This window comes from Mchenga conophoros, linkage group LG22 (assembly GCF_057382185.1).
Source record: "Mchenga conophoros isolate Kocher_MC1m ecotype Shallow Benthic linkage group LG22, M_conophoros_male_GT1.1, whole genome shotgun sequence".
Classification (NCBI taxonomy): Eukaryota; Metazoa; Chordata; class Actinopteri; order Cichliformes; family Cichlidae; genus Mchenga; species Mchenga conophoros.
Window position 1 is genome coordinate 7,003,329 of NC_140546.1, and position 27,027 is coordinate 7,030,355.

General features: G+C 40.4%; 2 protein-coding genes across 2 annotated transcripts; both read left to right on the forward strand.

Moving 5' to 3' along the window:
- The first annotated feature begins 4,873 nt into the window (after window positions 1-4,873).
- On the forward strand, window positions 4,874-5,686 carry LOC146548685 (modulator of apoptosis 1-like). The gene has a single exon (XM_085263390.1). The coding sequence runs from the start codon at window positions 4,874-4,876 to the stop codon at window positions 5,684-5,686; it is 813 nt and encodes a 270-aa protein (XP_085119516.1).
- Window positions 5,687-7,426: 1,740 nt separating this feature from the next.
- LOC146548686 (biotinidase-like) lies at window positions 7,427-19,512 on the forward strand. The gene is made up of 6 exons (XM_085263030.1): window positions 7,427-7,671; window positions 16,232-16,381; window positions 16,488-16,639; window positions 18,232-18,409; window positions 18,505-19,029; window positions 19,123-19,512. The coding sequence occupies exons 1-6, from the start codon at window positions 7,438-7,440 to the stop codon at window positions 19,390-19,392; spliced, it is 1,509 nt and encodes a 502-aa protein (XP_085119156.1). The 5' UTR covers window positions 7,427-7,437; the 3' UTR covers window positions 19,393-19,512.
- The last annotated feature ends 7,515 nt before the right edge of the window (window positions 19,513-27,027 follow it).

A 27,027-nucleotide genomic window follows, 5' to 3' on the forward strand; every position in this document is an offset into this window, starting at 1 on the left:
TTGCCTGGATTTAATATTGATTCAGCTCTATTTTAAGATAAGCCAACCTGAATCAAGAAACAAATTAATCATACTTCACTAATATTGAGTAGTTTTTCATAGTATTAGAACTATTTTTCTCGTTGCAGTGCATTCATTTGCTGCAAGTAAGAATTCAAAACATAAAAAAAGACTGTAATTTAGCATATTTAACTTACTTTTGGGACTTGATATAAAGTAATTTTATCTTAAATTGAGCTTTTTAAAGCTTATTTTAACCCTCTTCAATTCTCAAATGTGTTCTTTTATTTCTGGATTAAAAAATCTTATTTCAAGATTTCTTATTAAGTAAAATAAACTTGCTGCATGGACAGATAATTTCACTTGTTTTCAGTGCTTTTTGTGTCAAATGTAGTATTTTTTTCCTAAATATAGACTAGCCATTTTTGCAGTGTAGTGGCTGGTGCACAGACGTAACAGTGATTGCTCAGCACTGCTCTTCCTCTCTGGAATACCTTTTTATTCACTGCAAACCGTTTTATTCTCCGCGGGAGTTTGCTTCATTCATCCTGGCCGCTGTTTACAATCCGCCAGATGCGGATGCGCAGGCAGCTCAGTGTGCACTCGCGGAGCAGATACTGCACATGGAGCGGACATTCCCGGACTCTCTCATCATTGCTCTTGGGGACTTTAACAAAGCCAATCTGAGCCATGAGCTTCCCAAATACAAGCAGTATATTAAATGCCCGACCAGAGAGGAGAGGACATTAGACCACTGTTACAGCACGATCAGCGGGGCCTATCGTGCGGTGCCCCGCGCTTCACTCGGACTTTCTGACCACGTCATGATCCACCTGATCCCCCCGTACAGACAGAGGCTGAAGCTCTCCAAACCTGTCGTGAGGACCAAAAAACTGTGGAGCAACGAGGCTGTGGAGGAGCTTCGCACGTGTTTGGAGTCTACAGACTGGGACACAATGAAGGCTGCTTCTAACAGCTTGGACGAGTTTACGGACACTGTCACCTCCTATATCCACTTCTGTGAGGACAGCATTGTGCCATCACGCACCAGGGTGAGTTATAACAATGACAAACCCTGGTTTACTCCTAAACTCAAAAAGCTGTGGCTGGAAAAGAGAAAGGCGTTCAGAAGTGGAGACAGGGACTGCTACAGAGAGGCCAAGTACAGGTTCACTAAGTAGACATTGCTAAACATCAGCACTCTGAGAAGATGCAGCAGCAGATCTCAGAGAATGACTCGGCCTCTGTGTGGAAAGGTTTTAGGAATATCACCAACTACAAGCCTAAAACCCCCCACTCCACTGATGACTTGCTCTTGGCCAACACCCTCAACGACTTTTACTGCCGTTTTGACGAGCCATCAGGCAGCCTTCACACCTCCAACGGCCCCAACAATAGAGACACTTTGGACACTCATTCCCCCACCTCTCCCCCCTCCATAGAGCCATCACCACCTTCAAACACTTCACCTACAACACCCCCCTCCTCACCCCACACAAAAGAGGATTTCACACCACCTCCTCCCACCACAACTCTTCATATTCATGAAGCAGATGTGAGGAAGCAGTTTAAGAGTCTGAATGCTCGAAAAGCTCCCGGCCCAGACGGTGTGTCTCCTGCCACCCTCAGACACTGTGCAAATGAGCTGGCCCCAGTGTTTTCTGGCATTTTCAACTCTTCACTGCAGACATGTCATGTGCCTGCCTGCTTCAAGTCCTCTACCATAATCCCTGTCCCCAAGAAACCTAGGATCACTGGACTAAATGACTACAGACCCGTGGCTCTGACATCTGTGGTCATGAAGTCATTTGAGCGCCTAGTTCTCTCCTATCTCAAGACCCTCACGGCCCCCCTCCTGGATCCCCTGCAGTTTGCATACAGAGCCAACAGGTCTGTAGATGACGCCATCAACATGGCCCTACACTTCATCCTGCAGCATCTGGACTCCCCAGGAACCTACGCCAGGATCCTGTTTGTGGACTTCAGCTCTGCCTTCAACACCATCCTTCCAGACCATCTCCGAGGCAAGCTTTCCCAGATGAATGTGCCTGATCCCATCTGCCGGTGGATCACTAACTTCCTGACGGACAGGAAGCAGCACGTGAGGCTGGGAAAGAATGTCTCGGACTCCCGGACCATCAGCACCGGCTCCCCTCAGGGCTGTGTTCTTTCTCCTCTGCTCTTCTCCCTGTACACCAACTGCTGCACCTCCACCCACCAGTCTGTCAAGCTAATCAAGTTTGCAGATGACACCACCGTTATTGGACTCATCTCGGACGGGGATGAGTCTGCCTACAGGAGGGAGGTTGAACGTCTGGTGTCCTGGTGCAGCCACAACAACCTGGTGCTGAATGCCCAGAAGACAGTGGAGATTATTGTGGACTTCAGGAAGCACACAGCTCCACTCCCCCCATCATCCTGTCTGACACCCCCATCACCTCTGTGGACTCATTCCGCTTCCTGGGTACCACCATCACCCAGGACCTGAAGTGGGAGCCCACCATCACCTCCGTCATCAAGAAAGCCCAGCAGAGGATGTACTTCCTGAGGCAGCTGAAGAAATTCAACCTGCCAACACGGACGATGATGCAATTCTACACTGCAATCATCGAGTCCATCCTCACCTCCTCCATCACCGTTTGGTACGCTGGAGCCACTATCAGGGACAAACAGAGACTGCAGCGTGTTGTGCGCTCTGCTGAGAAGGTGATTGGCTGCAGACTCCCAGCTCTGCAGGACCTGTACACCTCCAGGACACTGGGGCGTGCAGCTCGGATCTCAGCTGACCCTTCTCACCCCGGACACAGTCTGTTTGACCTGCTCCCCTCAGGCAGGAGGCTCCGGTCCATTCGCACCAGAACCTCTCGCCATAAGAACAGTTTCTTCCCCTCTGCTGTCGGACACATGAACAATAACCGTATGACTGTTCCCACCCCTGGCACATGACCCTACACTGTGTTCACTGCATCATTCCATGTTTGGCACTGATCACCACCTGCACTCATGTATATATCATGTATATATCTATCTACTTAGCACTTTTAATTCTTATTCTTATTTTTATTTTTCTATGACAGTATGTTTGCACTGAAGCACCGCAGCAATTTCCTAATGTTGTAAACCTGCTCAACATTTGGCAATAAAACCCTTTCTGATTCTGATTCTTAATTTGATGCAGTGTGAAAAAAAATGCACAGAAATCAATTATTTTTCAAGAAATATTAAATAGATTCAACATCTTTCTTCAACAAAATTGCAGACTGCACAGATGGTACCTTCCCAAAGTAAAAAGTACTATAGGTTACTAGGGTATATATATTAGACTTAATAGTCACTATATACAGTAATTAACTTCTATTCATTTTACATCAAATTAAAACTTTGGGTGTCAGATAATTATTTATTAAAAGCTCGACATTTTAAATGAGAATAAGAAAGAAAAGTATGTCTTTGTGCCCCTTTTTCCCTGTTCATGCCCTATCGGCCCCCTGGCTAAACTTTGCTAGCCCTGCACAGTTACCAGTTGCCCCTGCACAGTTACCAGCCGTCAGCTACGTAGAAAAAGATCCTGGTCTAGAAAGTAATATTAAATAAATTCTAACAACAGCTTATCAAGCTTAAACGTTCTGCTGTTGTTCAGCCGCTGGTTTCCTCTTTCTAGTGCAAAGTGGGCCAAAAACAAACAAGAGAGACGGACTCGCGACAGAAAAGCCGATCAGCTGATCATTAAGCAGTTTCACGATTGAAGTAGCAGCTGGAGAGCGAGAGGCAGTCGCTTGTTAAGCTTAACATGGGAATGCTTTACAAACATTCAGAGATGGACTTACACACTTGCTTTACTTCTCTCGGGGATAACTTTGTCGGAGATGAAATGCCAGGTTGCTAGAGAAGCTCCAAATGCTATCCAGACCACCGACAGGTCCCGCATGCCACAGCCGCTCTATCATGTGATGCATACTGCTCCGACGTGCTAACGTTCTGAGGTGAGTTACGGCGTGTTGCAAGTTTTGTGAGGTGCTTTCGTGATATTTAATGGATCGGATTACATTTTTTATTTTTCTCCGATATCCGATCCAGTAATTTAGGTCAGTATCGGACCGATACGTAATATCAGATCGGTCCATCTCTAGTCCAGACCATCCTGGACCCATGAACTCTCACACTTAAGCAATCCTGCTACACAAACAGGTGATGTTTGTTAGTGTGGACACTGAAACTGGGCCCTAGTCTCTTTTTAAACCTGCTGATTGGCCCTTTTCACAGAAGCTGTTTGAATGTGTCCTTGCATGGCAAACACAAAGATAATTATTAACATTTATTGATGCCCTGCTGTACTGAGATGAACTGGCTCACTGGTATGTTTGATAAACATAGAGAGGCAAAACAATTTTTCATTTACACCTGTGTTTAAAATGGCTTTTGTTAAAAGAAGGGAGCAGTATGATGAGAGCTGCACACTTCCTTAAATATTCCAATATGAGCAGACGTCAAGATGAGGATTATTTACTAAATTAGTCTGGTGAATAAGTCCACATGTGAGTTCAGTCCACATTTTGCATTTACATGTACTTTGACAGTTACATAATGGTCCCCATTACTATAGCCACATTGCACATTTATAAAAGAAAATTGTTACATTAATGTGCAATTTTATTTTACATTACATTTTACATTTATTTTACAGCAGTGGGGAGGGAGATAGCTCGCAGATACCTGGGCGAACTAAGGCCTGTCGCAGGCAGTGGCAGGAAAGGTTTCTTGAGTGTGCTTCAGGAGGAACTGCAGGGGAACCAGGGCACATCACATGATGTACACAGTAATGCTACACAGCCCTATGCAGCTCAAAATGCTAACACACCTAATAATGATCAAAATGAGTCTGCAGAGCCCACACATGTTCATAGTGCATCTGCTAGTTTACCAACGAGCCCAGTCCACATCAGTGAGGATGTTTTTAACCCCCTACCAGATCCAGAAATTGATTGTGGAGCATGTCATCCGAAGTGAGTCCACCACTTCACCATCCCCACAAATAAGGTTGCGCACCTTCTCTGGGCGGATCCCAAGGCCAAACGGTGAGGTGGACTACGAAACATGGCGCACCCAAGTTGATCTTCTCTTTAACGATCCTTCCTTGAATGATGCTCACAAGGTGAGAAGGATTCTTGAGAGCTTGCTGAGTCCAGCAGCTGATGTTGTGAAGCCTCTTGGCATCTCTTCACCACCAAGTGTCAACATCACTCAACTTGACTCTGCTTTTGGTGTTGTGGAGGATGGAGAGGAGTTGTTTGCGGCATTTCTCGGCTCTAACCAAGATAGTGGAGAGAAGCCATCAGCATACTTGAACAGGCTCCATAGCCTCCTCACAAGAGCAATTTCTAGTGGGGGAGCCTCAGCTGAAAATTCCAATGATCATTTGCTCAGACAGTTTTGTAGGGGCTGTTGGGATCAGAGCATCATCATCGGCTTACAGTTAGAGTGCAAAAAGGGAAATCCACTAACATTTCCCGAATTCCTCCTCATGCTGAGAACTGAGGAAGACCGCCGTTCCACAAAGCTAGATAGGATGAAAAAGCATTTAGGTGCTTTGAAAGCTAACATGTATGCCCACCATGTTTTTGATATGCCCTCTTATGACTGTGAGCCTGTCCCATGGTTACTGCATTTGAAGGTATCCCTACATTGAGAATGAGCAAAGGGAACTGATCCAAAGAAAATATATATAAAGCAAACTTTGTTTCACAAACCTGTGGTCGTGCGTGTTATGTGGGTTGGAAGTCTTATTGCTCTTACAGAGTTGCTACCGCCAATCTCCTTCCCAAACCTAGATTTGGATATTGTAGACATTGCACTTGGGCGAGCAGTATAGATCATCTCTTATAGATAGAGGGACACACGTCCAGGTTACATGAAGTAAAGTTTTTAATTGTTTTTAGGTGCCGCTGTTACACCGTTACTTTTATTTTGTACTAAAAATTAAACCCTTTTTAACTGACTGTGCGCCTACGGCTCTGTCCTATTTTAAATAGGTACCTACCACGGGTCACAATTAGAGAACAAATTACCCATAATCATCTGTAATATTATCTACAGCTGCTTTTAGTACCATTGATATTCTATTAGACTCTTTTTCTCCAATTGATCTTTCTGAGTTAACTTCAATAATTACTTTCTCCAAACCATCAACGTGTCTTTTGGGCAGTGTTGGGGAGTAATGGAATATCTGTACCGACGTTACGTATTTAAAATACAAAATATGAGTAACATTCAAAAAAAATAAATGTGAGTATATTTTTTCTAATATTTCCATATTTTCTAGTTGAACAATTATTTTATGTAACAGTCAGTATTATATCTGGTTAAGTAAACCAAAATGATCTAGGTTCATATACTGTTAATCTTTATAGCCGAACTTTTGTTCAACTATAACGTACTGTCATTTTCATTTTTAATGAAAAGTGCAAAAATGACATAAATGACAATATAATTAAATTTAAAAAAATGTTATTTCATGGTTCCTTTGCGGCAGTTCATCATTTTTTATCTGTCATCCTCACCTATCACCTATCTTTCTGTGGGCGTTTTTCAGAACCAATTACCCAGAGTTTATCCTCACATACTTGCTAGTTTCTGTTTGACAGGTACGCTCAGGAGTCCAAACTTCCAAAGAAGAAGGCGAGTTCACAGTGGGACAGCTACTTGGTGACATAAGCTTGGGTTCACTGTGTGCTTTAGTGCTTTTTTCCATTATGATTAATGTTTACAGTGAAAACAGCACCTGAACAATCTAATCAACTTTCGTTCTTTTTAAAATTTATATAAATTTTTAGAAGCACCCTGAGACGATATGGAGCTATAAAAGGTTGATGTGGAGTTATTTTGAAAGATCATAAATACTGGTGGTAAATCACTGTATACAAGTATATTTGTTATAAATGACTAAATAATTAACAGACCATTCATCTCTTAAAACATTATATATGTATATTTTTGAAGATAGAACAAATTAGATCTTCTTTTGATTTAGTTAATTTTTAAGTCTTTTTTTTTCTTTTTATAACATTTAATATATATATATATATATATATATATATATATATATATATATATATATAACATATAACAGACAGCTGGGGAATAAAGAAAATAGTCATTTAAATGCTTTAATGTCCTATCTCTTCTTGATATCTAAAGCTATCCTAAGGCTATTTAATGCTGCTAACTACATTATCCCATGATACTTTGTTCTTAAAGTATGTGTTATTGTGATTTTAATGAACATGTTTCAAAAGAGGATGTTTGCGGAAAACCCCACTGTTTGGCAATAGGAGCCTTTTGCCATTTTTTAACTACAAAATTTAGATGACTCAGCAGGCTTCATGGATGACGTCTGACCTCCTAGCTATTATTTATAGTCCAGCCTTGAGTACATCTGTCATGTCTCACAGGAAGGAAAGAAGAGAAAAGATGTTGTTGGTCGTTACCATTTCTTTCAGTATTTCTTTGGCATCAGTCATTGCTGCTGACTCATTTTACATTGCCGCTGTGTACGAGCACAAAATAATCCTGAACCCGGACCCAAGTGTGTCTTTGTCCCGCCATGATGCTCTGCAGCACATGAAAAAAAACCTAGATATCTACGAGGAGCAGGCAGCCCTGGCAGCCCAGAAGGTATGTACACGTTTAAATGTGTTTTATGTCCTTAGTTTTATGCCCATTGATTTGTACTTCTTCATAATTCTGTTTGGTATTGTTATTGTTACAATTATTGTCCTTACGATGAACAATAAAAAATTTAATTAACGTGACTACAAAACAAAATTAAGACAAACTATAATCTATTAATGTCCTTATAATGTATTGGGTAGACCAAGGGCAGTTGTAACATTCTTTCTAACTTTTTGAATTAGAATTTGAATTGAATCTTTATTTTGAACATGTTAAAAAAGTACAATCACAAAGAAATAAGACAGAGACAAACAAACAAAGCAAAACAAAAGGAAAAGAATGCAAGCACAACTACAAAAAACAAACAAACAACAAAAACAAAAACTTTCATGTTCAAAAAGGAGCAGGAAGAAGCATATGCTTATTTAATCCTACCCCCTTTCAACTATCCAGTAATCAACAGACTACAGAAATACCTCATTACAATTACATTATATGTTACATGTATTATTATTAATATTTTTTTTCATTTATGTATAAATTAACTGGAGTTACAACACACAACCTACAGATATATATACCCATACCAACACACCCGCATACACATAAACACACATTGGCATTATGAAAATATTGGACAAGAACACCCTATCAGAGCTCTACCTTATCCCTGTACCCTGCAAAAACCATACCCTTGAACCGCTTTTTAAACTGACTCATGCTTGGATATTGCTTCATTTCTTTACTGTTCCACAGCTTCACTTCACAAACAGAGATGCAAAAACTTTTTAATGTTGTACGGATACAAGGATGTTTTAAATTTAATTCCCCCCTCTAATTGTATCCCCGTTCCCTTTTAGAAAACATTTTTAGAATATGGCCAGGAAGTAGATTGTTTATTGCTTTATACATTATTTGTGCTGTCAAAAAATGAACCACATTTGTGAATTTTAGTATTTTTGATTTTAGGAATAGTGGATTTGTATGATCTCTGTAACAAGTTATATGGATTATCCTTATGGCTCTTTTTTGTAATATAAAGATTGATGATAGCGAACATTTATAAGTATTGCCCCTTCTTGAAATTTTGATATCTATATGACTTATATGCGACTTCCAGCTTAATGTATCATCTACTATCACACCAAGAAACTTGTGCTCAAGAAATCTTTCAATTTCCACGCCATCTTTATGAATCTGCACTTGTGCATTTCTTAGGGAATTCCTAAATAAGACTATTTTATTATTATTTAGATTTGGCATTTAATTTTGCACATTTCTGATGTAATTGTATCCAGCAGCTCCTTTAGATTCCCCCCAGAACAAAAAATATTTGTGTCATCTGCAAATAATACTAATTTTAATATATCAGATGCCATACAAATATTATTTACATAAATAATAAATAACTTTGGAAGCACCTTGCGAAGCACCACAAGCAATGGCCAAGCATGATGAGGAATAGACACCCAGCTTCACAAATTGTTTCCTGTCACTTAAATAATTTTTCACCGACCCAGTGCAGTACAACCCCCCTGATCCCCTACCATTCCAGTTTATTAATTAATATGTCATGATTGATTGTGTCGAATGCTTTCTTGAGATCCAGAAAAAGTCCAGCTGCATACCATTTCTGATCTATAGCATTTGTAATATCCTCGATTAATGCCAGTGATGTTGACCTTTTTGAACTGAATCCATACTAACTGTCAGAGAGTAATTTATATTTATTTAAGAATCTAGTCATTTATTAAACATGTTTTCTAGGATTTTGGAGAATTGCGGTAGTAAAGAAACAGGCCTGTAATTTGTGAAGTGGTGTCTATCCCCAGTTTTATACAGTGGCACAACTTTAGCTATTTTCATTTTGTTCGGCACTTTTTCAGTGATAAGTTGCAGATGTATGTTAGAGGTCCTACGATTCCTTCTATGACCTTCTTGACAATTTTCATGTCAATATCATTACAGTCAGTAGATGTTTTATATTTACACATGTTTACAATACACATACAATTTTCTTCCACTGCTGTGAGTCTGCTGCCCTCAGGTGAATGTATGGCTATTCACCCTATGCAGCGAGCTTAACATAAGAGGAGATGGTTCCAGGAACGACAGGACACATCGCTTTGTCTTTGTGTCTTTAACTGAAGACCGTTTTTTCCTCTTTTAATTTGTAAGACTGTGAACATACAGTAAAATAATACGTAGCATCAGTATCAACATATTTTGTAAACAAAACAGAAGTTAGCAACATAGCTTTCCTTATGCTTTACATTCACCATTAACATCTTTCCTTATACGTTCAAATAACCTTTTAAGTAACATGAAAGTAACAATCTTACAGAAAATGAAGTTAGACATTGCTTACTTACAGATTATGGCTCAACAAACTCCCCAACGATGTAAACTGGGCTTAAAGTTGTGCAGCTTGTTTTCTGCTCCATGCATTTTCTCACACTGCCCGCGTGAACTTTGCCTGCTGCTTACAACACATCACCAAAGGGGGCAGTGTAGCGCACACCAAACAACCAAAGAAGAAGCCACAAACTGAAGGGGTAATACTGCCCACTATTGGGAAACCTGAGAAATGCGCCAGCCAAAGAAACCCAACAAAGTAACAACCGAGGGGCAGAATAGTGAGGAACATTGAGTTAGGGTTCCTATCAATCAGGCATTCACTACAGTCTACAGATGACAGTGACTCAGGAATTTGTTCTGCCAGATTTTGTCCATATTTACAAAATAATGATTAAAGCTGTTGACCACATCAGCAGTGTTTCCTATAATATTGCCATTCTCAATAAAATATTGAGGATAACTTTGTTGTCCAGAATTATTTTTAATGATACTGTTTAAAACATCCCATATTCCCTTCATATTATGTTTATTGCTGATCAATGTTTTACTATAATACTCCTTTCTACATACGCGTATAATATTGGACAACTTATTTTTGTATTTTTAATTTTTCTTTTCAGCATCTTTTGTTCTTTGTTTTAGGAATTCCCTATAAAGTGTATTTTTCTTTTGACATGCATGTTGTAAACCCTTAGTGATCCATGGTCCATCTGAATATTTCTGTTGTATTTTATTGTTGGGCAGTTATTATCATACAATTCCATGAATATTCTTAAAAATGTGCCATATGCAATATCAATATCACTTTCTTTGTAAACATTATCCCAGTTCTGATGTAATAGATCTTTCTTAAGTGCATTCATAGTTTCTTCTGTCCTTACACGTCTGTATCTCAGGTGTTCCTCACACTGATTTCTCTTGTAATTAGTGTCATAAACTGCAAAAACTGGTAAGTGATCACTGATGTCATTAATTAATAATCCAATCACAATGTTGTTTTCCATATTATTAGATTAGATTAGATGAAACTTTATTAATCCCTCGGGTGAGTTCCTCCAGGAAATGCAGTTTAGACATTAGTGAAAATATTGTCGATTGAGGTGACACAATGAGGTGTAATTCTGCTAGGCCTGGTTATTTTAGGATGTAAACTCAAACTCTACATAGTGTTTAGAAATTCTGCGGTCACTTTATGCTTTTTCAGATTCAACAAGTCAATGTTAAAATCACCACAGATAAACATAACTTTTTGATTTGTTTTAGAGAATACTTGTCATGGTCCTGAGTCTGACGACTCAGTGTTTTGTGTTTCCTTATATTATTCTACGTTCTTGTTTATTCTGTTATGTCTTTTGTTAAGGTTTGCCATTTTTTAGGTTTCTGTTCTGTGCCTGCCTGCTCCCACTTCTCTGTGTTCCCTCTGTCTGTCCATGGTGTCACAGTGTGTGCTCGTGAATCTGTCTGTTAAGTTCAGTGTCTTGTCTGGTTCTCTGTGTCTGTGAGTTTCCCGTTTTATTCTGAAGGTCTCTGTCTCATTTGAGTGTTCTCAGCCTTACGTCTGTGTCTCGTCAGCCCTGATTTCTCCCAGGTGTGTTCCCCTCCTGTGTCCCATCCCATGATTACTCCTGTGAGTATTTAAACCCTGTGTGTTCTCCTCCTGTTGCTGGGTTGTCTGTGTGGTTCCCCTGCAGCGCCCTTTGTGTCGCTAGGTTTCAGGTTTGTTTTATTTTTAGTTTTCCCAGTTTAGGTTTTCATAGTAGGTTTCAAGATTTCAGGTTCTTTGTTTAGTTTTCCCAGTTTAGGTTTTGTCAGTTCTGTTCTCGCCACCCTTGCCTTTTGTTGTATGTCATCCTCATCAATAAAAGCCCACCCACATCAGTAGGGCCTGCATCTTGGGTCCTTTAATAATTCCCACACAGTTTGCCATGCTAACTGTGACATACTTCTTCTATGAAGTCATTAAATACTTGAATACTAGAGCCAGGTGGCTATATACAGCTAATTATTACATTTTTCTCTTTTTCCTTATAAATTTCAATTGTTATACGTTCTAATAAATTATCAATTGCAGTTGTCATACTTTCCACCACCTTGTAATTTAAGTTTTTATCCACATACACAACTACTCCACTTTTGTTCCCTCTATTTACAAAGTTCAGTTCATATCCCTCCAGTCCCAAGTCCAGTCCTTTATCAGCATTGATCCATGTTTCAGAAATGGCAATAATTCCAAATGGATTTGTTGGCTGATTTACATATTCCTTTATATTGTTGAAGTTGGCATACAGACTTCTGCTATTAAAATGGATTATTGATCATTTGTTTGGTGTGTTTAAACTGTTCATCAGTGAAGTAGCAGTAGTTATTGCTGATGTTGTAGAAGAAATTATTTTCTGGGTCTATATCCTTTTCTAAGTCTAGAACATTATGGTCTGTGTATTGCAATGTTCTCAGTTCCAGATTATCATAAACAGAATTCCAATGAGTTATATTGATATTCTTGCTGGTTGCAGATGAAGTTCTTTTAGACTGTGCCATGTGTTGTGTTTTGTGTCACGTCACATGTGTATTCATACCTCAAGTGTAAGTTGAACCTCAGTATTTGTCCAGGTCCTCAATGTTTCTGATGACCAACACTTTGGCTTGTTCTGGTGAGTTTAATGAATACTTTACAGTTTGTGATCCATTTTTTATAATTTTTGTCTGTTTCTTAACTAAAGTGCTTTCCTGGCCATGTCCGCATTTTGTTTTGTCAGATGTTCATTCATGAAGACATCGAATCCTTTCAGTTTCTTTCCTTGATTTATCAGTGCTGTTTGGTGTTTTCTGTTAGCAAATCTCATAATGATGGCTGGTTTGTCACTGTAATATCTTCGGGTAGAGGGTGGCAAGCCTCGATGTTGTTGTAGTCCACTTCCACGACTTTGGACCGTAAAAAGGTAACCACTCGATGTTCCGTGGAGTTGACGTCATCCTCTCCTGGCCCTCCTACGCTTTCAGTGGTGACAGCCTGGGGGTATGACTGGGGTTTGATGCGAAGCCCCGTGATGATGACATCGTTCATCCGGGTGTACTGCTCCAAATCTGCCACTCTGTTCACCAGCCGCCGATCCTTCTTGGCGTTCTGGATGTGGGGAGGCTTAACTTCCTTGACCAGGTCCAGGATGGCTTTCTGCTGCAGTTTGACAGCAGAAATCTCCTCTCTCATAAACTCCAGCGACTTCTTAATATTGTCACCTTCCTGAGCTGTTTTGGGCTCATGTTGACAGATGCTCTCGTAGTGTTACCCTGACGACCCGCTAGCTAGTTTGCCACTAGCGACCTTCGTCTAAAATATTCCAGGGAGCGATGATTTAAATTAAGCAGTGATAACCAAGGTTGGTACTGATATTCCACTGGTTCAGGTCCGAAATCGAAGCTCCGGAAACTATGAAAAAAAAAAAAAAAAAAAAAAACCTAGTTCAAAAATAGTTCAAAAAGCAGTGTGTGCATGCACCACAGGATGTTGTTGTCTCGTCACAGGAGACAATGAGTAGTCTTTATAACTCAAAGACTACTCTAAATACACTAGTCATTTTTTGACAAAAACACATTTATGCGCATTAACTAGTAACATGGTTGCTATATTTTCACTGATGAAGAAAAACTACAATATTATTCCCTTTTTTGTCTAATTTTCAAGAAGGCAACTGTTCCAGTGGTAACTAGATTTTAATTTTATGGATTGAATTAAAAGCACATTTTACTCAAATACATTGATGATCTGATGAGATAGGGTCTAGGGCCTGATTACTGCCACACCTGTTCTCAATCAATAAATAATTTGAATATGACCTGTCTGACAAAGTGGAGTAGACCAAAAGATCGTCCAGTTACTTGGTACCTTGGTTATCTGAGTGAGGGGCCTTAGACCTCATATTCCATAGGTAACTCCCCCCCCCCCTTGTTGTGGCATGTTCATACTAAGACATTCCTGGTAGCCCGGCCACACCCCACAGCTTACATATAAAACAGCTGTGCAAACGTGACACCAGTGACGGTTTGATCAGAATGCGTCTCTTAGCAGCCTGAAGGTGGAGAGATGGTCTCTCACTCAGAGAACCAAGGTTGAATAGTAACCGGACGTTCTCTGTCATATTGAGATTATCTCTTCACTCCATTACATATTCCATATGTATGGAGAAGAGATGGCACAATACCACTTTTTTTATGTCCGATACCGATATCATAAATTTGGATATCTGCCGAATCCGATATAGTGTGTTTTTTAATCAATAAAACTGTTTTTTTTAATATCTTGCTGCATTTTGTATAAGTTCATACTCAAGTTTAAAAAAACAACAACACTAAAGCTATTCTGTTATACCTGTATGTAAAAAATATACTGCACCCAAAATATTTCATAGTTCAGCAAAACTGATCAATCTAATAAACTTAAACCTGCACCGTCCTCCCTATTCTGGTATTTTAAAGAGTACTTAGCAGAAATATTAAGCAACCTAACTAATACAGTAATGGACTTCTATATATTTTACATAAGATTAAAACTTTGGGTGTAACATTCAGATAATTAATTATTAAAAGCTAGACATTTTAAATGAGAATAAGAAAGAAAAGTATGTCTTTGTGACCCCTTTTCCCTGTTCCCCCCTTCCCTGCTCTATCGGCCCCCTTGGCTAAACTTTGCTAGATCCGCCCCTGCACAGTTACCAGCCGTCAGCTGTGTAGAAAAGGATCCTGGTCTAGAAAGTAATATTAAATAAATTCTAACAACAGCTTATCAAGGTTAAACGTGCTGCTGTTGTTCAGCCACTGGTTTCCTCTTTCTAGTGAAAAGTGAGCCAAAAACAAAGAAGAGAGACGGACTCGCGACAGAAAAGCCGATCAGCTGATCATTGATCAGTTTCGTGATTGAAGCAGCAGCAGGAGAGAGAGAGAGAAGAGGCAGACGCTCCATATATCGGTTGTTAAACTTAACGTGGGAATGCTTTATAAACATTCAGAGATGAACTTACACACTTGCTTTACTTCTCTCTGGGATCACTTCCTCGGAGATGAAATGCCGGTTTGGTAGCGAGGCTCCAAATGCTCAACCAGACAACAGGTCTAGCACGCCACAGCCACTCTATCAGGTGATGCATACTACTCCGACATGCTACGGTTATGAGCCGAGTTACGCCATGTCGCAAGTTTTGTGAGGTGCTTTTTTGATATTTAATGGATCGGATTACATTTTTTATTTCTCCCCGATATCCGATCCAGTAATTTACGTCAGTATCGGACCGATACCGATACATAATATCGGATCGGTCCATCTCTAGTACGGAGTAACTCTTTAAGACACCCAGCAAGGAGACAGTGCAACCAAATCCTAGAGTGAAGTATACCAATGAACTATTTACAAATGTACATGCCACACCGATCAAGGCCTCGCCAGTTGCAAGGGTGAGCTGGGGGGGTGGAGGCATCAGTCTGACAGATACAAGGCTGGCCTGAGCGAGTCCCGCAGACCAAAGGACTGCAACTGAACAGCGGCTCATGGTCAACCCCAGCACTCACCCGGACCATAACACCAAGAGCCGGCTCTGCAGGCTGGAGAACTCTCACTTGCCAGCTGACGTATCAGACACAGCAAGTGAGACTGGCACGTAAACAATCTACTCCAACCCGAGAGAATGGAGGCTCATCTGGCAAGATGTGATCTTGAGGAAGGTCTGCCATCAGATATCCTGGTGCTGCGTGAAGTCTATGACAGACATTTAGCCAAAAGCCTTCTTATAGCAAGACTTGCACCTGAATCCAATACCTTTGCCGCAACTCAAAAACCATGTGGTTACATCCACCATGCCCTGATTTTTGATAAACATGTTGAAGCAAAAGGTCAGATGTGACTAAAAAAATTTGACGTTAACTAAAACTGCCACAGTGTTAATTCAAATTGCCATCAAAATTTGCTACAAATATTTTAACCCTTGAGGTTTCATTTCTGATATACCTTAATACAGAGGTATTATCAGTCCAAATTTACTCCTGTAACTGCAAACTGTCCATTCTTCTTCAACAGTGGACAAGTTAGACAAGAATGGACAGTTTGGCTGAGTGATCTTTGTCAGGCTCAAGTCCATGAGTCCACGAGTTTCTCATGAAACGGTCACAGATTAATAAGTCCAACTTTTTCTCTATGCTGTCTCTATTTCACTCTCAGGGTGCTCAGATCCTGGTGTTTCCAGAAGATGGTATTCATGGATTTAGCTTCACTCGATCATCCATTGCTGGCTACCTGGAAACCATTCCTGACCCTCAGACAGAAAGCTGGAACCCATGCACGGAGCCCGAAAGATACAACAGCACTGAGGTTCACAGTCATATATTTAAATTTGGTGATGCCTAGTATTCACTACTCTCACAACATGCCACTGTATCTGAATCACATCATATTTAATTACTTTTGTGACTCAAAGGTTCTCCAGAGATTGAGCTGTATGGCTCGTCATAACAACATCTACCTGGTGGCCAACATGCCCGACCTACAACCCTGTCCAATGAACACCAGCTCCTCCTCATCCTGTCCTCCTGATGGACACTGGCAGTTCAACACAAATGTTGCTTTCAGGTACTTTTATATCTTTAATATGGAAATCGAGGTGTGGTCCCTGGCTCAGCTGCAGGGGAGGAGTGGGACAGTTAGCTCAAGGGGGCAGTGCCAAGGAGGCTGGAGGGACAGGTGGTGGCAGTCTGACTAATGAGGCTTCTCCCTTTGTATGTGTGTGTGTGTGTGTGTGTGTGTGTGTGTGTGTATATATATATATATATATATATATATATATATATATATATATATATATATATATATATATATATATATACACACACACACACACACACATTGAAGCCGGAGACCAGAGGAGATGTGTGTGCTGACAACCAACTGGAAAGTTGTGCAGCAGGGTGCCGTAACGTACTGCCACATGTGTATAGCCTCAATAAACAGTACCAAGCATAAAATATCACAGTGTGTCTCAGGTTCATCTACCTGAAATAGGGAAATATGTTTGCTCATGTCAAAATAAATGGACAGTCTCAAATTTTTATGATAGTTTTAATGGAATGAGACAGAATTGCAAGCAAAAATCCAGAAACAAACAAATTACATAAAAGTAGGAAACTGAAAACCATCCTGGAAGCATATGGTTTCCAACTCTGTGGTTGACTGCGTGGTGTTTGAGATTGGGGAACCATCCATCGTGATGCGAATGTAACAATCTGTGGTGATGACACGAGAGCTGAGCATAAAAGTGAAGCTGTTGATTTATCAGTTAATCTAGGTTCCTACCCTCACATATGGTCACAGATCTGTATGAAGAACAAGGTGACAAGAACAAGGAACAAGAACAGTGAAGATTAGTTTCCTTCAAAACTCTCCTCTTTTAGCAACATGTTCTCTCTCCCAAAATGTAATATTTTACGCTAAGTGACAAATCCTCAACATGTTACGCTTCCAGGCACCCAGCACGTCCCTAAATGATGAGATCGGAATAATGAGGAAACATGAGAACCGTTTGGAATCAATCTGCACATTTTCATTCATTTTACTTAAATCACTTCAGAAAACGCTATTTTACGTCATTAAAGTGCTGGATGAGGTTTGGGATAAGGTTATGGTTAGGGTCAGGGGTAAGGTTAGGGTTAGAGCTGGAAAACATGGCTGGAACATGTATTACCGCGAGACCGTAATTCTACTTGATTTCACCCATAACCATAACAACAACACCGCTGGATGTGACAAATTGTCAGGATGCTACAACTCTGTAGTGAGAATGGGCTGCCTTTAGAGATAGATTTAGGAGCGTATTCATTTGAGATGGATTTGTACAGCAGTTGCTTCTCCACATCGAAAGGAGCCAGTTGCAGTGGTTCAGGATGCCTCCTGGGCGCCTTCTGGGTGAGGTATTTTGGGCATGTCCTACTGGCAAAAGGCCCCAGTGTAGACCCAGGACTCACTGAAAAGGTTATATCACTCGCTCTGGAATGACTTGGTATCCTACCAGATAAGTTGGAAGGCGAAGTCTGTGCTTCTCTGCTCACACTGCTACCCCTGTGATCAGAACTCAGATAATTGGTGAAAAAAAAAAAAGCGCACCGGCTGCATTGACTGCATCAGTAGAAAAGAGCAGTCAGTGATCTAATCTGCCTTCTTTTATACAGATCAGATGGCCTTCTAATTGCACGTTACCACAAACAAAACCTTTACCGTGAAGATTCCTTTGACACACCTCCAGAAATTGAAATCATAACATTTGATACACCTTTTGCTGGGAAGTTTGGCCTCTTCACATGCTTTGACATCCTCTTACATGATCCTGCAGTGCTGCTGCTGGAGAGGGTATAAAATATAATCACATTCACACTCAGAATATATATCCAACTTTGCTGAAATTGACTTTGATATCCATGGTTTCTTTGTTGTGCATTTTTTAGGGTGTGCGTCAGTTCATCTTTCCAACAGCCTGGTTTAATGCGCTCCCCCTGCTGGATTCTGTTCAGTTTCAACACGCATTCAGTCTGGGTGCCAATGTCACATTATTAGCTGCCAACCTTCGCATTGACCGATACAATGTGAAAGGAAGTGGCATTTACACCCCTTTTTTTACCACCTACCACCACGCCTGGAAAGGAGATCCAGAAGAAGGCAGGCTGCTGGTGGCCAGAGTGCCAGTTTTGGAGCCACTGGCAGGAAACCAAAGTACAGCCAAAGAGGAGGAGGCAGGTGGTATTCAGCCCACATCATCAGTAGCTCCCTCCTACCCCACTTTTGTCTCCAAGATGAACAAAGACCCATTTACCTTTGTCCTCTTAAATGAAACAGAGGGCAATGTTAAAGTGTGCAACGGCACTTTCTGCTGCCACCTGCAGTACAGGTGGTTACTGAAAGACCATAAAGAGCTCTATGCACTCGGCACATTTGCAGGAAACCACAATAGCGTTAGCAAATATGCACTGCAGGTAGGAATGAAATAAATTTTCAATATTTATAAACTGTTAGAAACTGATTATGACTCTGCTCACTTTTATTTGCCACATGTCAAATATCTGCAGGTTTGTGCAATTGTTCGTTGTGCAGGGTTGGATCAAAGCACTTGTGGACAGGTAGTGGAAGAAGCAGAGTCTAAAATGGACTTCCTGTTGGAGGGGAACTTTGACACCAAATACGTGTACCCATCCATTCTGACAAGTCGAATGTCCGTGGAGCAGCCCGAGAGTCTGGAGAGAGCTACAAACTGGAGAGTGACCATGAAGCACTCAAACATGAAGGGTGGTTTAGTCACCGCTTGCCTGTATGGACGAAAATACCAGGAGGACAAATAGTGAGCTATGAAGGAATCAGGAAAATAAAATTCACTGTTAGTGTAAAGAGCTTATCCAACCTTCAGTGATTATACATTTGGTTTGTCTATTAAAATAAACCAAAATATAAGTCTTGAATAATTTGTTATTTAATCTTTATAATACAAACATTGCACCAAGTAACATTCATCTCTGTGTGACAGTTGCATATTCCTCGAAGGCAATATTTAATTGTTTATATCTCATGTACACACATGAACCCAAATCCACAGTATCAGCCACCTTCTCCTGTACACAGCATCAACATTAAAACGTTAAAGCAACAGCATTACATATATACAATCACAGCAACCATTCCGTGGGCTGCTCATTCAGTTCATCAGTTCTATAATATAATGATTCGACATGCACTCAGTGATTCAATCTCAAACTGAAATAAATATGTAGGTTTCAATATTGACTTTCTCTCTTAGGAAACAAAACATTGTTCCTTATTATGAATGCAATGATACAAGTGTCAAAGGTTAAAGAACTCAGAATAAAATCTCAAGTACAGTAGAGAAAACACTTCACCAGGTGGGCCCCATAAGATTGTCCCTCATTTTTTCACATCTTAAAAAGAAAAATTACTCTTCACCAGATGCTCCTCTAGTAAATGTGAATCAAAATTTATGAAAATATTTAAAGGAACTTAATTTAAAAATAAAAACTTACTTTCAGTTTAAAAAGACATTGGCCATGTTACAGACTGAACAGTGACGCTTTTGGAAAATGCTGTTTTCAATCTCTATGTTTTACTGCATTATTATATTAGTGCATCTTTTTTGGGGTGTGTAACTGAAGGAAACTGAACTGACTAGTCGATTCTATTCTTTATAGAAATGAAGCAGCAGGGAGTACAAGGACATAAAACTGCTTGGGCTAGCATATGTATACTACATACCATATAGAAAGAAAAGATACAAATTAGCTGTCCCATCAACACAAGTTAACAGGTTTTGCAATGAACTAATGAACATGAAAGTGCCTCACAGGTTATAATATTTCCTGTGTATTCTAATAGCCATCCAAAAAGATCAACATTCATTAATTTTCTCTTTAATATACAGAGATGACTGGCAATCTAATTTAAAAAATAAAATAAAATAAACCTGGTTCTAGACTGGCACATATGAGGGATATTTAACCCGATTCTTTGATCCCCATGATCAGTGGTAGTCCTAGCTGAAAGAAACTCGGGTCGGGTTTCTCCGAGGCGTGGGCGTCTATGTCTTTACCCTATAAGATTCAAAATTATTCTTAAATAACACTCAGCAATATATTCTCCAGTAACACTCAGATATGCCGTCAGCGGGTTAGTTACGATGTCGGGAGCAGCTGGGAGAACAAAACGACACAGAGACTGTCCGGGTTGCTTTCCCAAAATCAACTCAAAGGTTTATTCTTTGTGCAGGGTTTTTATAGACAGAAAGGTTCGTGTGTCAACAAGTTTCAAGTTAGAACCATATAAGGAAGGTCCCCCCCCGCTCTGAAAGGGGCCTTCTACAATCGTATCTCAACATACCTTTGACAGGTCCGTTAAACACTTAGACAGTTAGAATCCTTTGTTCTACAATTGCAGTAAGATGCACTCTCAAAGCCTATAAATCTTATACAGAAATTTGCTACATCCTGAGTTCTCACACAATCCAGATGGTCTTTACATAAACATCCTCTGCAAGGGAGTGACAAGTAAAAGAGTGATTTGTTGGTGTTTTCCTTCCAACCTTAGTATCTACTTTCACAGTTGACACAGCAAGAGGAGATGAGGTTCAAACAAAGGGCATTGCAGAAACAGGGTCCTTTGTATAATATCATCAAAAGAATACCCAGTACATGCTCCCATAATACTAAAACATCTAACACTAGCCTGTTTGGCGCCCTGGGCGAACACATCCTCTGACCCCCCACCACCACCACCACCACCCCACACACACACACACACACACACACACACATTAAGGATTGTCCATTGACATAAAACTGTTGTCGGAACCATACTGAATTTCACCAGAGAAACATAGGTTGTATCCCAATTCAGGGTCTGCAGCCTTAAAGTACGCAGCCTCAGCGGTCCTCAAGGGCCGCGTACTCAAAGACCGATGAGGCCGGAAGTGCGAGGCTTGTGAAATGGGACAGTCTAGCCTCCATCGCGCTGCCCAGGTTGCCTAGCAACCACGATAGCTGGAAACGTGTGGTTGACAGAAATGAAGGAGAACATATTTCGTTCATTTGTTTGTTTGTTTCTACACGATCTTTGTGTGATTTAATAAGTATCTGAGGCTGAGACCACAGGACTGTAAAACATGATTGTTGGGCTTCATTTCTGTACTGAACAGTCATTTAAGATTAGCTAGTAAATAACAATTAGTTAATGTTGTTCATGAGACTAAAGTCAGTGTAAATATGATATGGCCAATATTATAGTTATTATATTAATCATTATTAGTATTACAGCAGTGAGTTTGAACTCTCAAATCAAATCGTTTCTATTGTCACATCACATGTGCAGGTACACTGGTACAGCACATGTGAGTGAAATTCATGTGAGTGAACTCTGTGTCAAATACTGAGCTTCAGTAAATATTCAAGTTGCAGTTATATATATGTCCTATCACCTTAAATCTTCACTCATAGACAAGTATCTTTGACAGTGTATATATAGATGTATTATATATGAGACAAATGTTGTTCCTTCAGTATGTTGGCATTACTAAATTTGGCTCAATGCTTACATATATGTATAAAAAGAAAATGTACGAGCTGTGATAATTGTTTCTGATAGAATGAAGAGTAGACTGATATATTGAATATTCCTTTATTGGGTGAGAAAATCAGACCATGTCATAACTGCTTCAAGTCATACAGAATAGATAACAGAGCCTTAAACAGGCTGACTTCTGCTAAATGGGTCAAACTGGGCAGAAAGTATACAAACACATAACATCCTTATAGACAGTGTTGGTCAAGTTACTTGAAAAAAGTAATCAGTAACTAATTACTGATTACTTCCCCAAAATAGTAATCCCGTTACTTTACTGATTACTTATTTTCAAAAGTAATTAATTTCTTAGTTACTTTTTAAAAACACGATTTACAACCTGAATAGGTGATAAAGCGATAGATCTTTCAGCCCAATTCTACTTTTTCTACATAATCCATCATAGAAAATGTAATCAAAAGGAAAAGTCCCTTTTTAAAACTTGTTTTATTAGTTTTAATCTTTTAACTTTATGCATCAATCAAAAATTTAATTATATGCAACATTCTCTGACTGGAAGAAATTTGTTTAGTATTTAAACCTATTTTCTGCACATTCCAGCACACAAAATAATTTTTTGTGTGTGTTTACACTCAGTCTTTCAAATAGATGCAAATAAAACACAGCAGAAAATAAATAAAGTCAAAGACTAGCGGTCCTGTTGCTCTATTTTCACCTGTAAAGCAGGAGTGGGTAGGCGGAGGTTTACCCTGGTGCAGGTGAGCCGCAGCGGTCAGTGGAAGAATCCGCGAGTTTCTCTGTGAATTTCCCATTACGTCGTTGCACACTCAGTGCTTGCTTGGAAGTTTAGGGGTTTTTTTCGCTGTACAAAGAAGTTTTCTTCCCACGCACAACGGACACTAATGTTTTTGTCACTTTTTATGGAATCAAACTCAAAATAAGGTCAGTACTTCCACACATTAAACGCTGCACACTCATACTCTCTCCCGCACTCGATATATGATCCATTGTTGATCTGCAGACAGCTGTTGTCACGAAGGTCTCACTCGCTTACGTCACTGTCATGAGACATTCTCTCAAAAAAAATTCACCGTTTTAGTAACGCGGTAACGCAGCATTCCTACGGTAAAGTAACGGTAATCTAATTACCGTTTTTGCAATAGTAATCCCTTACTTTACTTGTTACTTGAAAAAGTAATCGGATTACAGTAACGTGTTACTGCCCATCTCTGCTTATAGAATATGATGTAACACTTGTTAGATTATAATATTATTTTATGCCATGCTATACCCCTAATTAAAGATTGTGAATTATTATGTAGTTTTAGTTTGCATTATTCTCCTGAATTAGAAGAAGCTGATAACTATTGCATTAGTTAAACTGATGTGCATTATATTAAACTGTTGATTTATTGTGAATGAATGATATTGTTTTATGATGCATTATACTGCTGAGTTATAAGAAATACTGTTTGCAGAAAGTCATCGCCTTATTTGTCTGATTAAAAGAGAACAGAACATGCTGGAGTTTTCTGCCCCAGCTCAGCAGGAGCAGATAAACGGGGAGCCAAGGTCGTAGCTTAGGTGCTGTGTGAGAGGAAGCATGTGAATGTTTAGGTTTTATGATAAGGTGGAGACACCAGAGGCTATAAAAGTTTGAGCAATGCTCCACCATTTTGAGATTTTGAGGCTGTCTGCATCAGTGTCCATCTCCCACGCGTGTGATCATTAAAACCATCGTTTGACTCAACCCGACCGGACCAGTGTTGTTATTGTGGTTTTTCTCTTGTCTCCATCCCCAATATTTTTGAACCTTAACATTTTGGGGGCTCGTCCTGTGGTGTTGGGGTGGAATTTAAAAGTTTGGACGGTCTGAGGTTGTCGAACGGACAGGCACGAGCCAGTGGTCTGACGTGAGTGGGCATAAGCCGGCTTATCTAAAGGTAAGGCACTACCTGTTGAATTATTTCCAAAGTGTGCCAAATTGGATATGACTAAATTAAAGTCTACTCACTGAAATTACTGGTAGAGGGTCTGTTTTGATTTTGATGAGGATCCGCGTGTGTTATGCAGTTAAAGTCGGCTAAGAGTCTTTAATGAAGTTGAAAAAGTATGAAATGCTGGGTTCGAGTCCCAAGGAAATGAAAGAAATGCTGGGTTAGAGTCCCAAGGAATTGAGATAAAGGCTCAAGTAGTTTGGTAGGGAATTGGTCATTTTGCTGGTTAGAGTCCAGATTGGTTATAGAGTGGACCTGTGTGGTCAGTTTGTGGGTTCGAGTCCCCATTGACCTCTAGGTGGCACCTGGCTTAGTCATACTCTTGCTTTAGGGCGTTGACTGTTGTTTCAAATTGTTATAAATTATTATAGAACGGCGGTTAGAGTCCGCTAAGAAGCACATAGCCCGGAGGTTACGCTCCCTCCTGGCCGTGGACGCGCGGCTTTGACCTGTCGTCGAACAGGGATAGTTCAGTTTGGCTTAGCTGTGGGGTACAGGGCATCCCGAGAATAAGCTAGGAGTTAGAGTCTCCTCACCGTTTGGAACGGTGTGATGTGCTTTTTTGGATACTGTTAAATTGAGTTAGGGACCTTAGGAATTAGGCCAGATACAGTTAGAGTCTGATACTGGTTGATTGATTACAAAAAAGTTACCTTTCTTCGGTTGGACCCATTATGGTTAAATTTGTCGAAATTTGTTAGGCGCTGAATCTGTCAGGCCTGTCAGTGATTATAAATATAAGACGTCTTTGTAATATAAAATAAAAGAGTTTTGTCTGAGCTTTGTGTGACCCTGTGTGTGACGACAGCGCACTGCAGCGCTGCGAGCTATTTTTAGACTGTGTGTGAACATGCAAATGAGCGGTGACGCGCACAGAGGACTTTGCTTCCTGTTTAGCGTGTTATTGAGTTTTATAATTTTGATTTGCAAACAATGATACATGCCTGTAATTAAAACGCTGATTTTTCTGATTATAATATTACAAATAAGGTTTTGAATGACTAGGGTGTGAATGATGTTGGGTTTTAAAACTGAAACTCAGAGAGGAGTGTGTTGGGAGACTGGCATGTAGTCCGCAGTGCAAAGGTGGGCGTCTTGCCTGCTGGTCTATTTAACAGTGATGAAAATGATATTAAATAAATCTCTCAGTGTGTTGATACAGGTGGCTACGGGCCTGGACCAACTGCCCCCACAAGCACAGCGGCCGAAGCAAATTATAGTAATGGAAACCAAACTCAGCAAGAATCAGCAGCTGTGGAAAAGACAGCAGCTAGCAGAGAATTAAAGGAGAAATTAAGAGAAGTTTTTAATTCATAAAATTGGGGCCAACGGAGTTGTGCAGGTTGGGAAGGCGTCCGGAGCATCACAACAAAAGGTGAAACAAAAACACACACAAGCAGAGAAATGTGAGAGAGAGGCACGTGCTAGAGAAATGCCTCGTTTGAGAAAAAAACGTCAAATTAGCCCATTTACAAACGCACACACACGCAATGAAGAAACAGCTTACACCCATGAACACGTGAAGATTTTCCAGCAAGTAAAGCAGTGAAACTTAACATATACCTGCCGTTAAATAATAAAGTTTATCCACTACTAACAAATAAATTCTCTGGGTTGCAGGACAACAACTTAACTTAAAAAAAAAAAAAAAAAGACACGACAAATTTAGTGGTTAATAAAAGTCAAATTGTGACATTTCTGCTGATTGAGTAATACAAGTGATTACTAAATGAAAGAAAATTCAAATTTTTGTGCTTTTAAACATGATCTTAAGAATTTTAACATGTACCTGTATTGTCCTGTCAGCTTAGTGGGTCATGAGTGGATTATATGGAGAGAAAAAACAAAAAAAGGGGGAGAGAAGGCTGACACAGGGCCTGGTCCCGTTGTTTCTCCCCTCTCTGAATAATGCAGCCAAAATAACATCATTTTCCTGTTCGTTTGTTTTTGTTTTGTGTTCGTTTTGTTTTTTCTCTTTATGTTTGATTACAGGCTGCTTTGTTGGCCCGGGAAGCCGAGGCTGACCCTGGACTCCTGCTCTCCCCCCTACCATCTTTGCTCTCTCCTTTACCATCTTTGATGTGACCCTGACCAAATGCTAAAGCAGCTGGACCCACAACAACAACCTGAAAATGTCAACAGTGCTGCAAGAAAACGATCTCATGCAGCAGAGACGGAGAGCGTTAAATCCAAGGCCCGTTTCACTACACGGGGAGATTTCCGTCAGCGTCTTTTCTTTCTGAGAAGACTGAGAAAGGCCCGGCTCCCACCACCGATTCTGACCACCTTCTATAGAGGAACTATCGAGAGCATCCTGAGCAGCTGTATCACAGTCTGGTTCGGGAACAGCACCATGCCGGACAGACAAGCTCTACAGAGGGTTGTGAAATCAGCTGAGCGCACCATCCGCTCCGAGCACCCTGACCTGCACGCAATCTACAGCAGGCGGTGCTGGACCAAGACCAGGAAGATCGTGAAGGACCTCAGCCATCCCAACAACAGACTGTTCTCTCTGTTGCTGTGTACGTGACAAATAAACATTTGGATTTGGAAAACGAGGCACTCGCAAAGCCACCAGCATTGTGCCTGATCGGACACACCCCTCTCACACACTCTTTACATTCTTGCCATATGGAAAAAGACAGCTTCAGCTGACAGAGCTGTGATGAGACGCCCGTTAAGCCCAGATGAAAAGAGAGGCCGAGCAAAACCATGCTGACCTTAACCACTCTGCATTAAAACTGTGCAGGACAGTGACGGACCAACAATGACCATCGGGCAGCAAAAAGGGCGTGCCAGAAACAGGAGGAGTAACTGAGGTCAGGAGGCACCTCAGAATGGACAAAACACCAGGAGAAAATAAGCTGAAGGCACAGGTGTCGGGGCTCGGCCAGGAGC

Excerpts from the sequence above, each read along its gene's own strand:
- LOC146548685 (XM_085263390.1), top strand. The coding sequence starts at position 4,874 with ATGAGTCTGCAGAGCCCACACATGTTCATAGTGCATCTGCTAGTTTAC.
- LOC146548686 (XM_085263030.1), top strand. The coding sequence starts at position 7,438 with ATGTCTCACAGGAAGGAAAGAAGAGAAAAGATGTTGTTGGTCGTTACC. Across the intron at positions 7,672-16,231 it reads CAGCCCTGGCAGCCCAGAAG|GGTGCTCAGATCCTGGTGTT; the intron begins GTATGTACACGT and ends TTTCACTCTCAG. Across the intron at positions 16,640-18,231 it reads AACACAAATGTTGCTTTCAG|ATCAGATGGCCTTCTAATTG; the intron begins GTACTTTTATAT and ends TCTTTTATACAG.